Source organism: Borostomias antarcticus, assembly GCF_949987555.1.
Source record: "Borostomias antarcticus genome assembly, chromosome: 12".
Taxonomy (NCBI): domain Eukaryota; kingdom Metazoa; phylum Chordata; class Actinopteri; order Stomiiformes; family Stomiidae; genus Borostomias; species Borostomias antarcticus.
In genome coordinates, this window is record NC_140245.1 from 12,262,381 (window position 1) to 12,281,584 (window position 19,204).

Genomic DNA, 19,204 nt, shown 5'->3' on the forward strand with positions numbered 1-19,204 from the left:
CGCACAGGCTGTGACAGTACGTAGCATACCCCACACAGATAGGAGAAAGAACTAATGACTTGGAAAAGAGGTTGACAAACTGACAGTGGCCTAGCCAGATCAGAGAATAGGCTACCCTTGACAAGAAGTCAACATTCCCTCTCTCACCATGGGACGCAGCGATACGGGTCATCAGCCAGTCATACAACGAGATATCTTTCAAGCTGCACCCGCCTGGGAGCGAGATTACGCTGCGAGAGGAGCTGCAGCCAAAGCTTCAACCCTCCGAAAAGTAGTGCCAGCTTGCTACACAGCCACACAACCGATTTTTTTTTTTTTGGGGGGGGGGGGGGGGGCGGTAGCAGCTAGAACAAGCATCTCGCATTTCGGTATATTACCATTTAAGGTGAGTTGCTATCGTTGGCTAGCGCTTGCTAACTTTAGCTTGCTACACTGATGTGTTTGAGTGAAAGGGGGGTTCTTTCGTTCATACAGACGAACGTTAGCTAGCTTCAGCAAGCCTGCTAGCCACTTTCATTAGCTATTTTAGTTTGACAAGTGTGTCTCTCCCACGCATTTGAACTCAAGACAAGCTACTTCTACACTAGCTAATTTAGCCAGCTTTCTAGCACTAGCTTTGTTCGGCTGTCAGTGCACTGTGTCACTAAAGCTACAGGTCAGACTCACTGTCTAACCCCTGACCCCCAGCCTCCCAGGGCATCACAGGTCAGACTCACTGTCTAACCCTGACCCTAACCCTGACCCCCAGCTTCCCAGGGCATCACAGGTCAGACTCACTGTCTAACCCTGACCCTAACCCTGACCCCCAGCCTCCCAGGGCATCACAGGTCAGACTCACTGTCTAACCCTGACCCCCAGCCTCCCAGGGCATCACAGGTCAGACTCACTGTCTAACCCTGACCCTAACCCTGACCCCCAGCTTCCCAGGGCATCACAGGTCAGACTCAGTGTCTAACCCTGACCCTAACCCTGACCCCCAGCCTCCCAGGGCATCACAGGTCAGACTCACTGTCTAACCCTGATCCTAACCCTGACCCCAGCCTCCCAGGGCATCACAGGTCAGACTCGCTGTCTAACCCTAACCCCCAGCCTCCCAGGGCATCACAGGTCAGACCCACTGTCTAACCCTGACCCCCAGCCTCCCAGGGCATCACAGGTCAGACTCACACCACACACACAGTCATGGTCAAAAGTTTACATACACTTGAAAATAACATGAAAATAACATGTAGCCTATGTCATGGCAGTCTTGAGTTTCCAATCATTTCTACAACTCTTATTTTTCTGGGATAGAGTGATTGGAGTACATACTTTGTCACAAATCATGAAGTTTGGTTCTTTTATGAATGTATTCTGGGACCCAGTGTGCCTACTCTCTTCTGTCTTCAGTTGGATTGTTTCTGCTCGAGCACCGGTCATTTTCTATTTTGGATGTGTGTATTTTCCACATTCCACAAAAGAACCAAACTTAATTAATGTTTTTCGCACCAAGAAGTGTATGTTGTCCAATCACTAGAAATGTTTAAGGCGGTGGGTTTGTCAGGAAGCAAATACACGGCAATGAAGGAGTTAATGCCTCGCTGGGCGTTTTATTGGAAAAAAGCGGCGCTCCGTGGTGTTGCGCCTGGGGAGGTAGTATACCCGGAGATGGCGGTGAGGGGACAGGCGGGGTGTCTGGGTTGGAGCAGGGCTGATGAGCAGGCAAGCCGGGCGCACACACCTGATAGGATCCTGGGGGGAACACGGAGAAAAAGGATTAGGCTGGTGCAAAAAGAGACAGCGAAAAGTACTGATCATATACGGGCTGCGTTCTGCGGTCTACTTGCCAGGCGATTCTATGGGAAGATCTGGCGACGAGTGGAAGGAAAACCGGGGTTCTTGTAGGCAGCAGAGGAGGGTGATCAGTGGTGGCAGGTGTGCAGCGACCCGACCGTAAGCTCGTTCACTCATCAGCTCAACTGATTTCACCTGTGCGACGAAGCGCACGTTGTGCGCGAGCAGAGGTGCTGGGTGCCGGCTCATCAGGGACGTGCGCAGCAGGCGGGACGGGGAGAGGAAGAGACCGTGGAGGCGCAGCCGTAACAGAAATGATTGGAAACTCAAGATTGCCATGACATACATATTCTTTACAAGTGTATGTAAACTTTTGACCACAATTGTACACACACATTTGAACAATTTATTTATGTCCACATAGAGAATCCACAGAAGTTGCCAATGCATCCTAATCAGCACCTATTACATTAACCATGGTCATTACAACAGGTCAGCACCTATTACATTAACCATGGTCATTACAACAGGTCAGCACCTATTACATTAACCATGGTCATTACAACAGGTCAGCACCTATTACATTAACCATGGTCATTACAACAGGTCAGCACCTATTACATTAACCATGGTCATTAGAACAGGTATGCTTGTTAAGATGATAAAAAACAACATTTTTTTGGCGTTTGTCTGCACTTCACCTGCAACCTGCCATCGCGCACGTGCCCACACACACACACTCTCTCATCACCAGTGACTAGTCTCTCTGACTGAATTACCCTCTGTTTTTATTTTAATTTAACCTTTAACCTTTATTTAACCATGCAAAGCCATTAGGAACACATTATTATTCACAATTGCGGCCTGGCAAGAGGCGGAGCCTCTGAGGGAAGGACGAGGGTCTGAAGAGGAATGTGTAAAGTTGACAGTTAAAGAACACAGTTAAACAGTGCACATCCAAACATTCAACACTCTGTAGCGTTGATGAATGACCATCCCTCTCTCTCTGTATCTCTGTAGCGTTGACTGAATGACCATCCCTTTCTCTCTCTCTCTCTCTGTAGCGTTGACTGAATGACCATCTTTCTCTCTGTATCTCTGTAGCATTGACTGAATGACCATCTCTCTCTCTCTCTCTCTCTGTAGCGTTGACTGAATAACCATCCCCCTCTCTCTCTCTCTCTCTCTCTCTCTGTATCTCTGTAGCATTGACCGAATGACCATCTCTCTCTCTCTCTCTCTCTGTAATATTGGCTGAATGACCATCTCTCTATTAGTTTGACTGAATGACCATCTCTCTCTCTCTCTCTCTCTCTCTCTCTCTCTCTCTCTAATATTGACTGAATGACCATCTCTCTATTAGCTTGACTGAATGCCCCCGTCTCTCTCCCTCTCCCTCCTGGTCAGACTGGGCCGTCCAGATGTTCCACGTGGCGGTGAGGAGCGGCCGAACACGACCCCCTGCGGTGCCCGACGCTCTTCCGTCGGACTGCACGGCCATGTTCCCTCCTCTTCTCTCCGAAACGCACATCGTGCTTCTTCTCCGAAAGTGGTGGATGCATCACTTCCCAAACACCTGTCCTTATTTCGTCGCGGTGACCGTGTCTCTGTCTCTCCGGGGGCGCGAGGAGCCATTAGACCCCGCGGCCGCGGCTCCTCCCGCTCCTCCTCCTCCACCACCGCCGCACCGACCGGCCCCGGACGCCCGCGAGTCGCAGCGGAATCCGTTCCAGCCTTACCGCCCTGCGCCCCCTGCCAGTGCCTCCCTACGCGCGCGGTCATCTAGGGGCGACGGTGGGCTATGACGTAATGCATCTCCAGTCGTGAGAGTCATGTGTGTGTGTGTGTGTGTGTGTGTGTGTGCGCTGTTATAGAATTTACATCTGGCCTCAAGCCTTTTCTATTCCAAACACCTTAAACCTTTGTTCTCTCTCTCCTTTTGTAATTCACCACCTCCCTCAACCGTTCACATAGACAGGGTGGCCTCCAGGAGGTCCACACACCTAGAAATGTCTACTCCAGAATAACCATCCTTTGTCCTTTTGTCTCCAAGAAATTGCAGCCTTTTCTCATGTCACATGTCTGTATTCTCGGCCACGCCTGCCATTTCATATGACGTACAATGGATTAGCCAATCTCATCCTGGAAACGCCGTACCTGTGTTTTGCTTGAATATAAGGCAGAGCAAGACCAAGGGACTTCACTTCTCTGGATAAACCACTTTTGTTGCGTTGTCCAGAAAGTCCTTGCGCTCGTATGTTTTCTCAATAAACCAGACCTAACCTTTTGAGCGAATCTTGGTAAATCCTTTTTGACTAGATCAATTAAAACCCATTACAGCGCGCGCGCGCGTGTGTGTGTGTGTGCGCGCGCGGAGGACACCCGATCAATACTGCATCTCTAGTTCTCTTATATAGCCTTTACCGGCCAGTGCGCTCCCCTGACCACACGGCCTATGCGTTCCCGGTGAAGCGAGAAAAGCTCCACGCGCGCCTCGTTCCGTCCCTTCCAAACGCATCGGGTTGCAAACTGGGCACGCACGGGCTCCTCTGTCCGGTTACACCTGCCCTTTCCGCAGCTTGAGCCCTCTACGCTACGCCTCCGCTCAGTCCACACACACAGAACCACATCCGCCCCCTATGGTCTGACTACAATCACAGCATCCACATCTGCACGCGCGTTCACACCATATAGTTCTCCCTCTCTTTCTCTCTCTCTCTCTCTCTCTCTCTCTCATGCACGTGCACACACTCTCTCACACACACGCAAACACACACTCTCGCTCTCGCACACACATACGCCATGGGCATACGTTCGAAAGGAGAGAGAGCGAGAAGATATGAGGGAGAGAGAGAGAGAGAGCTCCCTGGTGGCTAGATTTGGTGCTGCAGGTCTTCTCTTAAATTGACTGGCTGCAATAGGACTACTGTCAACATTTATTTAATGATCTTAGAACGATGCCTGACGAAGGGAAGGCAGTAGCCTACTATGCACGGCCACATCACTGTCCATCACTGTCTATCACGCGCTAGCTTCAGACACTCCTCGCTGTCGTCACACCTAAACCCGCCCAGCGTAGTTGATATCTCAAATTCCTCAAAGCCAACGCCGACTGGCGAGATCGTTTTCTGATCTGGCACAATTTGACGGATTTGCAAGAGAAACAGACTGTGAGCTTGCGAGATCAAGGATGGTCTCACGAGGCTAGTAGAGCAACTAGCGTGTCCTAATTTTAAACCGTAAATGTCCAAACTCATTCTTCAGAGATCAGATCAAGGAGAGGCGGCAGCCTACATTCCATGTGTTCAGTGAGGGAAAATGAGAATGCGCACTTCAGGGACGTTCGTAGGGATGTTTAGTGATTTATTCTGAGCGCAAACTAAATAAATATTCTTTTTTTTTTTTTTTTCAGCTCCAACATCAGTTCCTCCGTTAGGAACCTCGGAGTGATCCTTGACAGCACCTTCAGATTCGACAAACAGGTCAGCTCCGTAGTCAAATCCTGCTTCTTCAAGCTAAGACTGCTAGCCAAGTCCAAGCCCTACATTTCCCCAGCTGACCTCGAGAGGGTAATCAATACATTCATTACCTCCAGGCTTGATTATTGCAACTCCCTATATGTGGGCTTAGACCAGTCTACACTCAGGCGCCTACAGCTTGTTCAGAATGCCGCTACTCGCCTCCTTACTGACACCAAAAAGAGAGACCACATCACCCCCATCCTGGCCTCGCTTCACTGGCTTCCTGTCAGTTTTAGAGTTCATTTCAAGCTTCTTTTATTTGTTTTCAAAACATTGAAAGGGCTGGCCCCTCCCTACTTAGACGAACTCCTGCATCGCCATTCCCCAGCCAGAGCGTTAAGGTTAGCTGATCAAACGCTGCTGGATGTGCCTATAACCAGGCTTAAAACGAGAGGGGACCGAGCCTTTGCAGCTGCTGGCCCTCGGCTCTGGAATAGCCTGCCCATCCATATTAGATCGGCCCAGACCCAAATCACTCCTCAAAACGCACTTTTCTCCCTGGCCTTTGATTAGTTGAGCACGACATCCCATCATTCTATGTTTTATATATATTCTGGTACTGTTGCTGATATTTTATTCGGTGCCTGTATTGTTTGTTTTTATTTTGTTTAATTATGTATTATGTTATCTACATTCAGACCTGCAAACTCCCGAGAGTGAAAAAGGTGACAGGTCTGAAACCAAGTTATGGTAGGGGGGTCCGGGGGCATCCTCCCCCGGAAGACATTTTTAGTGATTTTAATATGCAAATAACACTTTTTGGAGCGTTTTGAAACTAGAATTTCTGTGTGCGAGTAGACATGGCTCTACATGGCTCTTGCGAGGCGCATAGTATATCCATCCCAATTACAACCCCAAATACAATTATGTAGATATCCAGATTCACAGTTGGAACATTTTAATCATAATTTCAATGTTTCTTTTTCCCTAAAAAGAGAGAACAGATATCTCATAAAGAGTTAGTTATTTACTTAAGCAACCAAACAATTACTTTTTTTACACATTATTCTCCCTGTTGCCTCTCAAAAAAAGACAACCAACCTCCATTGCCTGAAATGCAGGAAAGAATGAGACAGGGAGACATGATATCTTTTAGGGATGCTCCGATCGGATTTTTTTGGGCCAATACCATCACCGATTATTTTCCTCAGGATCGGCCGATACCAATTTATAAAAAAACACACACAAATAACGACTTCTCCTCTTAGAATGGTCTTACCCATATTATTGTATCGATATGATGACACTGTCTTTGCTTGCATATTTTTAGATTAAGGTTGCCCATTATTATCACTTATTCGCCTTATTCACCTGGCAGCCATATCGGTCAGTCTGGGGTGCGGATGCGGAAGTGCCCGTTGTCTTTAATGTTAAAGGTTCGCTGTAAAAACACCACTTCAAGAACCGAAATAGTCAAAATAACAGGCTGGATACACTATCGGGGTTACAAACTCATCATTACCAGACTGATTGTTTTTCACTGCCGTTGTTTTCGCATTTCACTAGGCGACTAGTTTGCAGGTATGTACTTTGTATCAACTTATGTCTTGCCACCTATCTGTTCAGCACAAAATATTCGGATAGCGACACATTTCACAGGAGAGCATACTGAGACTGGGAAGATTACACCCTGTGCTTCTTGTTTCAGAAAAGCACATTCATCAGTTTTTCCAGCGCATTCACCCTATAGGGGGAGGCTGCAGCTGTGGAGCACCAGTCTGGTGCCGCACCACTCTTGTGCCGGAAGCCACTCTTGTGCCGGAAGCTGCTGCTATTATTATTTATTTTATTAATTTATTTAGTTCGTTATTTTTGAACAGGGTAGCATTTACTTTGAACTAGCTACTTTTTGAAACTGTTACCGATCGTTGGCTAACGTTACGTTAGCTATCTAACTTGCATGTTTGCTTGCACCTCCAACGACTAATGGGAGAGTGCGTGCAGATTCAGAATATCGCACGGTAGCCAATTGTTACAATGTAGGCCATATTAGATTTGATGTTCTGTTACTGTAGCCTACACACCAGCACAGTGTTTCTGATGATCTTTCTATTGCACATACCAGTAGCCAACACAAGGTTCAGGGTTCCTATTACACCTACTTTCTGTCAAATTATGGATGTCTGGCATCTTTATGTCATGACAGCAATAGTTAGCCTATGTTTCTTGTCTCAACCATTACACTGCTTAACTAATAAGAAATGTTAAAGACATAGCCTACCACATTCCATGTGGTACTACATAGACTGTAGGCCTACATCAGATTCAATGTACAGTACACACTGACAGAGCTTTTCAATGTAGGCTAATGTATGGTCACTATGTTGACTACTTGTCCATAGATAACAATATGCGGTGTTATTGTTTTGATTATGATCATTCCATGAAATGAGAAAGCAGCCACCCCAAATCTTTTCTTGTGCACGTGTAGTAGGCATATACAGAGAAGGCCAGCATGAATAGTCTATGGTGGGAACTGATGTTCAGGAAGCTGGTAATGTTATGGTGCTGGGAGACCAGCTTGTGTATGTGTTGGTCTATGCTAGTAATATGGTCTTAGGGCCTACTGGTAGACCAACTTGGGTATGCTATAGGCTAGACCTTTTGATTGCATCTGTGTAAAAAAACAATTTTCACAATTTCAAACATTTAGAATGATATAATTTGTGAAACAGAACATAACCATTATTAGTAAGGAATTGTTCTTTGGCGAGGACCAGGACACATCCAGGTCTGGGGATGAACCAGATGAGGTCTGCCTGGACACATGGCATAAGGGGTGGTCAACCTGTCACCTCCGACATGTCACTTTCCCATGTACAGTAACCTGGCATACAACATACCTGTGCAGATTCCATAGGGTCATCATCATTGCAATCCGCTTCTTATATGGGTGTTCACACGATTTAGCTTTCACACCAAAGTAATGTTTCACATAGCCCACAGTACCAATCCTCAGTGCAGTGATGCTCTGCTACATCATTGTAAAGCTGTTGACCCCTCATGATCATAATGTAAACATTACTTTTCACTTATTACCAGTGCAAGTAAATACAATTGATTGAAGTTTTTGTTCGTCTTATTGTTTTGATAAGGAACTCAGAGATTCAACCAAGTCGCTGTTCTAACAATCAGTCAAACTCTGTTGCAGAAATGGAAAGAGAATAGGGTAAGGGTAACATGTTTTATTTTACATTAGAGTCATTTAGCAGACGCTTTTATCGAAAGTGACTAACAATAATTGCATTTAACATAGGAAAAGCAAATGTACTGTACTACTACTTGCCAGAACTCACAAGTGCATCTTCTTTCTAAAACAAGTGACTAAGAGCATAATCTAGTGCTGAAGGCAAAGTGCAAGAATAGCAAACTAAAGTACAGTGCAATACAATAAAATACAATACGTGCTTAGGAGGGAAGATTGTTGTAGTACTTCTTGAAGAGATGAGTTTTTAGCCTGCAACGAAAGATGGGCAGCGACTCTGCTGTCCTGACATCAGTGGGCAGTTCATTCCACCACTGCGGGGCCGTGACCGTGTCGATCGACCGCAGGGGCCTCGGAGTGACGGGGCAACCAGTTGCCCCGAGGTAGCAGAGCGTAGCGGTCGGGAGGGGGTGTAGGGTTTGACCATGGCCTGGAGGTAGGAGGGGGCTGTTCCATTCGTTGCCCTGTAGGTTAGCGCCAGAGTTTTAAACTGGGTGCGAGCCGCTACAGGGAACCAGTTTAGGGAACGGAGAACGGAAGTTGTGTGGGAGAACTTGGGGTGGTTGAACACCAGGCGAGCAGCAGCTTTCTGGACAAGTTCTAGAGGTTTAATGGCTGACGCCGGCGCCCCAGCGAGGAGGGAGTTGCAGTAGTCCAGGCGGGAGATGACCAGGGCCTGGATGAGTACCTGTGCTGTTTCATCAGTGAGGAAAGGGCGAATCCTCCTGATGTTGTAGAGCAGGAATCTGCAGGAGCGTGTGACGGATGTGGCATGTGCGGAAAACAACAGTTGGTCATCCTTTGTCACACCCAGATTTCTTGCAGTCCCGAGTCGGGGTCACCACTGTGTCTTCAATGGTGATGGCCAGGTCCCGGTGCGGGCAGCCCTTCCCCGGGAGGAACAGCAGCTCAGTCTTGTCCAGATTGAGCTTGAGCTATGCATGTCTCCACTTGTGTATCAGAAGGGGGAAATGACAGGACCAGTTGGGTGTCATCGGCATAGCAGTGATAGAAGCCATGCGAGCGAATGACAGAGCCCAGAGATGTAGTGTAGAGGGAAAACTGAATTTTCCAGCGTCAGGCCCTGGTTTCCACTTCCACGACATGCCTGCAGAGATATCAGAGGTTGTATAATGAAGAAGAGAATTAAAATAACCTGGATGAAGATCAGATTGGTTTTGTCCTACACTACAATGACAGTGTCTTGCAATTAAAAATAAATTACTCACATCTCCAGATTCAGTTTCTGTGTTTACGGCTGATCATTCGATCAAATGCCTCTCGCTCACTAGTAAAAAAAAAAAAATTCTACATGGTACCACAATGCATAGTTAGGTCTAATAGTAATGTGAACAGGACAACACATACTTACTGACATTTAAAAGAGAAAATGGCTGGATAATAAATACTAATTTCTGATGATTATGTTGTAATGTTATCATGCCTTATGTGGACATCTGCGGTCAAGAAGATTTCTTCTGCCCTCTTACTGGTGACATTTTTTACTGCTGCAATTGCTCTGATTGTGGCCTGTCATGGAGAGAAGACTTTGTTAGGAAAGACCAGTTTACTCCATGAGACAAAGCCGAGTTCATGCCAAGCCAATTGGCCTCCGCAACATGCATTATTTTTCAATAACCACACACTTTGACGTATTATAATTTAAATATCTGAACAAAGGCTTGTTTCGTTATCCTGAAGATATAGTGGAGAAATACATTAATTAGTGAAAAGTAAAATATAAGTATATATAATATATGTTCAGGTAATCAAACATCGGGGGATGCTAGTTGAGTTAGGCCCATTTGGCTGTCAGCAATTATGACACCAATCATTCAATCAGGAGAGCTCATTTTAATTAGATAACATAACTAGGCATCAAAAGTTGGAAGGCTACATAGAAGTCACCATAACTAACTGGCTGCCTGTTGATATGGTGACCACAGCTACACTCTTTTCAACAGAAACGTTTGTTTAATTTTAACCCTTATACACATTCGTACATTGTTAATTGAGCCACAAAATAAACCAAATGAGCCCGGGAGCCGAAATGAAGCAAAAATAAATACTTAATAATGGCATGAGCAAAAATTTCCCTCAACTGGAATACATTAGCATGCACTGTAGCATGCGACTAGCTATGAAGCTAACTGGTTAGCGATCTATTCAAGTTTGCTAAAATAATTATTACACTGGGCCAGGGCTGGACTGGCCATGTGGCGTACCGGGCAAATGCCCGGTGGGCCGGACCTACTTGTGGGCCGATCTAAAAAAAAAAAGAGCTAACGAACGGCCCATAGAGCAGGGACAGCGGCCCATTGGTCCATTTTCTATACTGACACTGGGCTGGCCCAATCATATGTAGGCCCACCCCTCCCTCTGTTAGTTTCAGGTGTCATTTGCGTGGGCCGTTAGAGAGCCAACTGGCCTGGCCCGCAGTGAATGGCCTGTCCCCCCGTCAACAAATCGCGCAGCAGCACCCCCCCCCCCCCCCCCGTCAACAAATCGCGCAGCAGCACCCCCCCCCCCCCCCCCCCCCGTCAACAAAACGAAACTGAAGGTGTTCCATCTCACCGCGTCGGCTCGGCTAGTGGCCTGACTGGGGCTACATTTCCCGGTAGGAAATATTCACCCAGTCCAGCCCTGCACTGGGCTAAATGACCCAGAACTTCGTAGTATACAAGTTAAATATATAAATGTATGGTTTCTACTTCATTTTAACATGCTTGGTGACTTTACAAACCTGTCAAACAGAACCAGTAGGCAACAACACAGCTTGTCATCACCATCGCCAGATAGCTATGGATAGCTTCCGGCACGAGAGTGGTGCAGCACCAGACTGGTGCTCCATGGCTGCAGCCTCCCCCTTCTCCATTCACAGGTGCCCCATTGACTTCCATTGTAGTCCAGTGAGAGCCTGCATGAAAACTGCAGCTAGCTCAATTCTGGAACGATCAGTGAAATTATGGTCTACTGTATGTTTCAGGTTAATGTCCAAGCACACTACCCCTTCTAAAAATCAGTTAGCTTTGTGTTCGCTGTGCAAACATAAGCAAATGGTCCGAGAAGGTTGTTTGCAGTGAACACAAATGGATGGTGGACTGAGGGAAATGTGATTGTATGAATGAATCCTGGAGGCCCTCACATCTAACGTTAGATTAGGTTGTACTAGTGGGACTGCATCCAAAATATATCATCCAGAAAATGATCAGTGATCACATAAGGGCTCTCCGTTCAAACTGGTCAAAGAAAACACGTTCTCCAAGAACGCTGGCCTCTGTTGGCTGAATTTGAACGCAGCCCTGATGTAGCTGTCCAAGTCCAGTTATGCAAAGGAGGGGGGCTGTTAGGATCAGGGCAGGTCAGGAGCACTGGATCTATGATCTGTTAGGATCAGGGCAGGTCAGAGGTCAGGAGCACTGGATTTGTGATTGTGCTACTATGTACCAAACAGGGAGTCAAGCTTTGTGAGGGAATTGCTCTTTTGCACTTTGGGTGCTTTTTTTTTTTGACTTTTGTTTTGTTAGAATTTTGTGTTTATTTATTCTCCTGTTATATTGAAAGTTGTTACATAGCTAATTGCTCTCGACTGAGAAACGAGTCATTTGTGTTTTTGAATGTATGAGTTTCCAGATGTTGAATAGTTTTATAGGAACGCTGCTCGTCTTGTAGGGACAGTACTGTACAGAAAATACTCAATGGAGTTTCTGCACTCTGATAATGAATGGTTTTTAAAATGTGACAATTTGAGAACATATTTGTCTAAATACTGGTGGTACAGGGTAACTTATATGTTGTTATTTTCTGTCGAACCAAAATATATATATTTTTAATTAAATATTTCTTTCAAGCACATGCTTTCTCCTTCATTATTATCTACACCTGTTCATGTTTTCTATCAACTCACAGTGAGATCAGTGTATGTATGTATATATATATATATATACACATATATATATATACACATATATATATGTATACATATATATACACATATATATACATATATATATACACATATATATTATATAAGAAGTGATAGAAATATACATAGACTGTTTTGAATGTGTTTTAATAATGCCATGGGGAAAAAGTAACATCTTGCAGCCATCATGTCATCTTCTCTGTGGGCCAGGTCTCCTTCTCCAGCACAGGTCCAGACATTCTCCAGCCCTCACCTTCTCCTCCTCCTCCCCCTGGCCCCTCACCTCCTCCCTCACCTTCTCCTCCTCCAGCCCTCACCTCCTCCTCCTCCTCCTGGCCTCACCTCCTCCTCCTCCCCCTGGCCCCTCACCACCTCCTCCTGGCCTCACCGCCTCCTCCTCCTCCCCCTGGCCCCTCACCTCCTCCTCCCCCTGGCCCCTCACCTCCTCCTCCCCCTGGCCCCTCACCTCCTCCTCCCCCTGGCCCCTCACCTATTCCTCCTCCTGACCCCTCACCACCTCCTCCTCCCCCTGGCCAGGCCTCACCTCCTCCTCCTCCCCCCCTGGCCAGGCCTCACCTTCTCCTCCTCCTCCCCCTGGCCAGCCCTCACCTCCTCCTCCTCCTGGCCCCTCACCTCCTCCTCCTCCTGGCCCCTCACCTCCTCCTCCTCCCCCTTGCCAGGCCTCACCTCCTCCTCCTGACCCCTCACCTCCTCCTCCTCCTCCCCCCGGCCCCTCACCTCCTCCCCCTGGCCCCTCACCTCCTCCTCCCCCTGGCTGTGTGTGTGAGGCCAGCTCCACTCCTGGTGTGGGCCAGCTCAGTGGGGGTGGCGGGGCCCGCGTTGGTCAGGCCTGCCTGTGGGAGCCCCCCGGTGGCCAAGGTGAGGTGTTGCAGTTTGAGCTCCAGGAGGTCAAACACCAGGCTGTTCTCTCTCAGGAGTCTCTCCAGCAGCTGCTCTCCCCTGGTCCTCACAGCCGCCCGCACCGTCTCCAGCACCGCCTGGTGGGACCACAGGACGGCCTACAGGTCAACATGACGGCCTACAGGTCACCCACAGGACGGTCTACAGGTTAACATGACGGCCTACAGGTCAACATGACGGCCTACAGGTCAACATGACGGCCTACAGGTCAACATGACGACCTACAGGTCACCCACAGGACAGCCTACAGGTCACCCACAGGACGGCCTACAGGTCAACATGACGACCTACAGGTCAACATGACAGCCTACAGGTCACCCACAGGACGGCCTACAGGTCAACATGATGGCCTACAGGTCAACATGACGGCCTACAGGTCAACATGACGGCCTACAGGTCACCCACAGGACGGCCTACAGGTCAACATGACGGCCGACACGCCACCCTACACTGACTTACTGATAGAAGCCTTACTGACTGCCAGGGAAGTGTCCAGCTATATGGGTTAATTGTGTGTGTGTGTTTGCGCGTCTGCGCGAGTGTGCGTTCACCTCATTGTCCACTCTCCCTTCCTGTGAAATGTCCAGCTCCTCCAGAGTGACCTCTGACCACTCTCGGAGATGACGGAGCTCCACCTCCTTCTGTCGCTCGACGGCAGTGATCTGGGCATGAGCGAGCTGGCGCTCCCACCAACACACATCGCTGCCCTGGGAGGGAGGTAGGTGGGTAGGTACGGAGGTAGGTAGGTAGGTAGGTGGGTAGGTACGGAGGTAGGTGGGTGGGTGGGTAGGTAGGTGGGTGGGTAGGTAGGTAGGTGGGTAGGTGGGTGCGTGGGTAGGTAGATGGGTAGGTGGGTGGGTAGGTAGGTAGGTACGTAGGTGGGTGGGTGGGTAGGTAGGTAGGTAGGTAGGTAGGTAGGTAGGTACGTGGGTAGGTGGGTAGGTAGGTAGGAAGCAGCTAGCGTTAACATCAAACGAATCAAAATCATCATTCACTTTTTCTAACCCTAATCCCAAAATCATCATTCATTGTTTAATCAGAGTGTGGTGTTAGAGGTCACAGACAGTATCAGTCTACCTGTGCAAGGGGGAGGGGCTCTGGGGGCACCTGAACCTCCAGGTGCGCCTCGATGACTGACAGGTTAGAGGCTCCTCCCACAATTTCCTGAAACAGCCGTTGCTTAGAGATGCAGGTTTCGGAGAGGAAGTGGAACAGCGCCGCATGCTGGTGGGCGGGAGTGGGGCGGGGCAAACATTCAGACAGCCTATCCCTGAGCAGGGACTGTAATCTGGGTGGGTCCAGACCTGCACAGGTGAAGAAGAATGACTGGCCTCTCAAAAGAGATCACATTGGTCAGGAAGTCATTTAGGATGTTAGATTGCCTCCGTGTCTGTTACCCTCAGGGCATAGTAAGGGCGGGGGGGGGGGGGGGCGTTAGGACCATTCCAAGGGCCTTGCACTACCAGAGGCCCTCATACACCACAGTTAGTACTAATTTCACCGAACATACAACAGCCATCCCTCTACGCTGTAAACCTCCGGGAAATTCATCCGAATCCGAATTTCGCAGAGGTTTACAGCGTGAAGGGATGGCTGTTGTATGTTCGGTGAAATTAGTACTGTTTACAAGTTACTGTTGTTTCGAAATGCAGAGGCGAAAGGACCTATGGTGTTTACAGGACGACTTCAGAGCTTGGTAAGCATAAACCAATTCCTGAACTTGAAATGCATACAGTATATCATACAGTATATCATACTTTTTAGAGTTTTTCGAGTGTACCCATAGCTAGCAACAAGCTAGGGTGCGCGCGCCGACGTTATTGACACAGAACTCTGTACTGCACAAAACAGGAATATTTTAACCTGTACTAGTCAGATACATGCCAGGGAAATCAGGAATAGGGCTAAACATGAAATTCAGTGTCCTTATACTTTAAGTTCTAGGTTTAGGGGGGCGAATATGATATCCTTTCATAGGGCCCAACATGTCTTGCAGCGGCCCTGGTTACCCTGCATCCTGGTGCTACAGGATATTAATAGTAAGTCTTTCATATCCCCAGGGAGTCATTTGGTTTATAGCTTGTAATCACGCAAACACCACTGCCACAAGGACAGTGAATAGCCTATACACACATGAAAACAATACAGCAATGAAAGACAAAATGGTCGCCACCAGTCTGTACTGTATTCTGTGCGTCACCTTTGAGCTCAGGAAAGAGGCCTTTGGCCATGGTGGCCGTGGCGATCACCCCGGGCCAGGGCAGGCCTCGCGTGGCGGCAAACACAGCGGTGTCGAACACAAACTGCTGATGGGCGAGCGTCTGCGTGGCGTCCCCTGCGAGCTCCGCCCAGGAGAAATGACCACTCAGCTGCCGGACACCCTCCTCTCTCTAATGCAAACACATGGTGGAAATTATCAACATAACACATTTCAACTTGTTTCCTTCATATCATATCAAGCATAATTGTTGTCAAGGGATGGCCAGATTGGAATTCCAGGGGTGCCCATAAGACTCGGAACACGCACATCTTTTCTTTACCTTTTTCTACAGTTCTTTTGTGAGACTGTTTTCCTTGACATTCATATAGCCAAGCAGAAACAACTTTGACCTGTTATGTTAGGCTGAATGCGCGATAGCCCACAACTTATGCCTACAAACTGGCGTCGTGATATTTTTTGTTATCCGGGGGAGATGCGCCGCTGTGCGCTTTTCACTTTAGGCGATCCAGGCGAATGATCTGCGGTGTTTCAGGGCAGAGCTGCGCGGATGTTTGACCTCAGAAGGCAAGACTGCTGTTTAGCCAGCTAATGATAGCCTACGTGGCTTTTCTAAACTGTTTTTAGACGAAACTCGGAATAGTTTGGATGTTGGGAGCGGCGGCGGTCGGATGCGTGTCGCAACCGCCTACGTAACCTGTTACAGCCGAGCCTACAGTAGATCAGTCACATGAACACACACGTCGTCATCCACAATGTCGAAGTTCAAGTTTACATTGCGCATTTAGTCGATTTTAAAACAGTCTGATCCTCTCGGTGCAGTTACCGTTATCGGCTGTTGTGTTGAGCCATTAGCCTAGTTTAGCCTTCGCCCCCGTAGCCTAACCCCAATGGTTTTTATCTTCTTGCTGAATAGTTTTTAAATTGTTTGTCACTCAAGAGTTTCAGTATCTAGTGCTACCTGGAGTCTCGCTATGTTCCTCATGACAGATTCGGTCAGGGCCGCCATTGCCGTTTTCCGGGTTGCATCCGTTACTAGGGGCAACCACGGTAGAGGTGCCGGTGAAGGTACAGCACGTCTGGTGACGCAGCTGACCGGTGACACCGGGGTGTCTGGATTTAGGCCACACACGGACACAGCACTCCTACATGCTACTTTTCTCCTATCATAAAAAGTGTGTGGAACAGATAAGTAGGTTAGGCTAGCCTATAAAATATAGGGTAGCCTACTGTAGGTTCTCTTGTCTCTCTCTCTGGTAGCCTAATAAAGCTCAAATTATTATACAGGCTAACGAATTATATTGCCTAATAATAATAATAATTATTATTATAGTAATTATAATAATAATAATACAACTTTATTTGTATAGCACCTTTCATACAAATAAATGCAGCTCAAAGTGCTTCCAAAAAATAGACAAAAAAACAGGAAAATAAGATGCAAGATAAAACACAATAAAAGATAATGAAAATAAATCAAGTAAAATACAGTGTAAAAATAATATACAGTACAACTAATTATTCTGCCTACCGTAGGCCTGTTAAATTGTCTGAAATACCATAATTGTCTGTATAGTCAAACATAATGTTACTGTCTGTATGCAGTGAGGTGTGACTAACTAAAAGCCATGGTTAATTCCCTGGACACAGATGGCTCACATGACTAATCCGCTTTCGTATGAACCTCCCCCTACCCCATCCTTTCCTATCCCCCCCCCTCCTCTCTGTCACAGGCGAGTGGATGATAATTAGCTTATTAGTTGCAGTGAGTTTTGAGAACCGTACGTCCGCCGTAGACTCCCCCGGTTTGGCCACGATTGGTGATTGAGAAGATAGCCCATCTCTCTCGGAGCTGCCCACCCCCCCCAGACACACCCCGTCCCACTATCTCACGCTTACGGCTACCCGACACCGGAAAACCGCTTCATCTCATCCTGCCCCACGCAGCTATGGACCCAGGCGAGGGCTGAGGGGAGCTTGGCTCCTGTCCTCAACTCCACCGCCCTCTCCTCCTGCTTCTGTCCTCAACCCCACCGCCCTCTCCTCCTGCTGCTGATCCTGGAGGGAGTTTGATGCTCATTCTCAGGAGAATCTGGGGGAGCGGAACCTGCTTCGGTTTACCTGGATGAGAAAGCTTCCGTCGGGGTAAGCTCTGCAGAATCACTCGCTTTTACTGTTTGAGCTTTGGGAAACAGATAAAGTGGGGTTGGTGTGTGTGTGTGTGTGTGTGTGTGTGCGTGCCTATAGGCCCTGTTCCAGGTGTGGGATGTGGATGTGATGAGTCACACCTGCGTAAGGGATGAGGGCCGGGGGCGAGTGCGTGTGTGAGAGAGGGGGAGAGGGAGAGAGTGGGAGGTTGAGAGGGAGAGTGTGGGAGGTTGTGTGGGAGAGGGAGAGTGTGGGAGGTTGTGTGGGAGAGGGAGAGTGGGAGAGTGTGAGAGAGGGAGAGAGTGGAAGGATGTGCGAGAGAGAGAGTGGGAGGATGTGAGAGAGGGAGAGCTTGTAGAAGCTAGCCCAACTTGTAATATTCCGACTATTTCTTTCTTTCTTTCTTACTTACTTAAACTTCATTCAAACTTTAAAATGTTCATCGTCTATAGCAGTTTCCCGGATGTATTCAGATTTTTGATATTTTTTATAGTTTTTTAACTTTTAATAGTAATTTTTGTGCCATTGAAATTGCTGGTTGAATGTTCAGTAACTTGATGTTTTTAGAGTGGTGGCAGCTGTTGCTTTGAAAATATTCACACATTTTGTAAACTACTGGCACTCCTACAGTTTTAACAGCTCATACACATATTATACATCGAAATGTTTGAACACAACTGTGCTGATTCGTACAGTGTAAGTATCTAAGCTGTGTGACATAGTTTTCGCTGTGTGACGATTTGTTCGGCAACTGTGCTCCCCAATGAAACGTATGGCGACGCACTCTAGCTTTTGAGCTGCTAATTTTGCATTTTTACTCTTTTTCTAACTTGTCGCTATGCCTACAGTTAACAGCTCATACACATATTATATATCGAAATGTTCACACAACTGTGCTGATTCAAACAATGTAAGTATTTAATCTGTGTGACATAGTTTTCGCTGTGTGATGATTTGTTTGGCAACTGCGCTCCCCATTGAAACGTATGGCGAGTGAGTCAGTGAATTCTGTGTGTTCTGTGCTTTGGTGCTGTAGAGCTGTGCTGCTGCGCTGTGGTTGCTATGGTGACAGTTCACAGGAGAGAGCTGTGCAATTTATAGTTTTTGTGTTATGACCATTTGTTTGACGACCATGCTCACCATTCAAACTAATGGCGCTCCACTGTAGCTTTTGAGTTGCTAATTCTGAATTCATACCTGTTCTAACCTGTCACCACTCCTACAGTTTTTAAGCTAAATGGACATATTATGGGTCCTGGGTGGGGTCCTGGGAGGGGGGCTGGGAGGGGGTCTGGGAGGTGGTCTGGGAGGGGTCCTGGGAGGGGGGCTGGCTCTGCAGGGCGCAGGGTTGTGGCCTCTGTGTGGTTCAGCTGTCTGGTTCCCATCACAGGCTGTCATACTCCACTCCCACGCTATCACAGAGTGCCCAGGGGCCCACCTACACACGCTCTCTCTCTCTCCTCATCTCTTTCTCCTCTCCCCATCTCTTCCTC

The 19,204-nt window shown here is 47.7% G+C and overlaps 1 protein-coding gene across 1 annotated transcript; it reads right to left on the reverse strand.

Moving 5' to 3' along the window:
- Positions 1–13,179: 13,179 nt before the first annotated feature.
- On the reverse strand, positions 13,180–16,578 carry cUnh8orf74 (chromosome Un C8orf74 homolog; the record flags this gene model as incomplete). Its single annotated transcript, XM_084446419.1, has 5 exons — positions 16,525–16,578; positions 15,546–15,735; positions 14,423–14,649; positions 13,897–14,052; positions 13,180–13,422 (listed from the first exon to the last, which is right to left on the reverse strand). Exons 1-5 carry the CDS (start codon positions 16,570–16,572, stop codon positions 13,180–13,182), a joined length of 864 nt encoding a protein of 287 aa, XP_084302545.1. The 5' UTR covers positions 16,573–16,578.
- Positions 16,579–19,204: the final 2,626 nt, after the last annotated feature.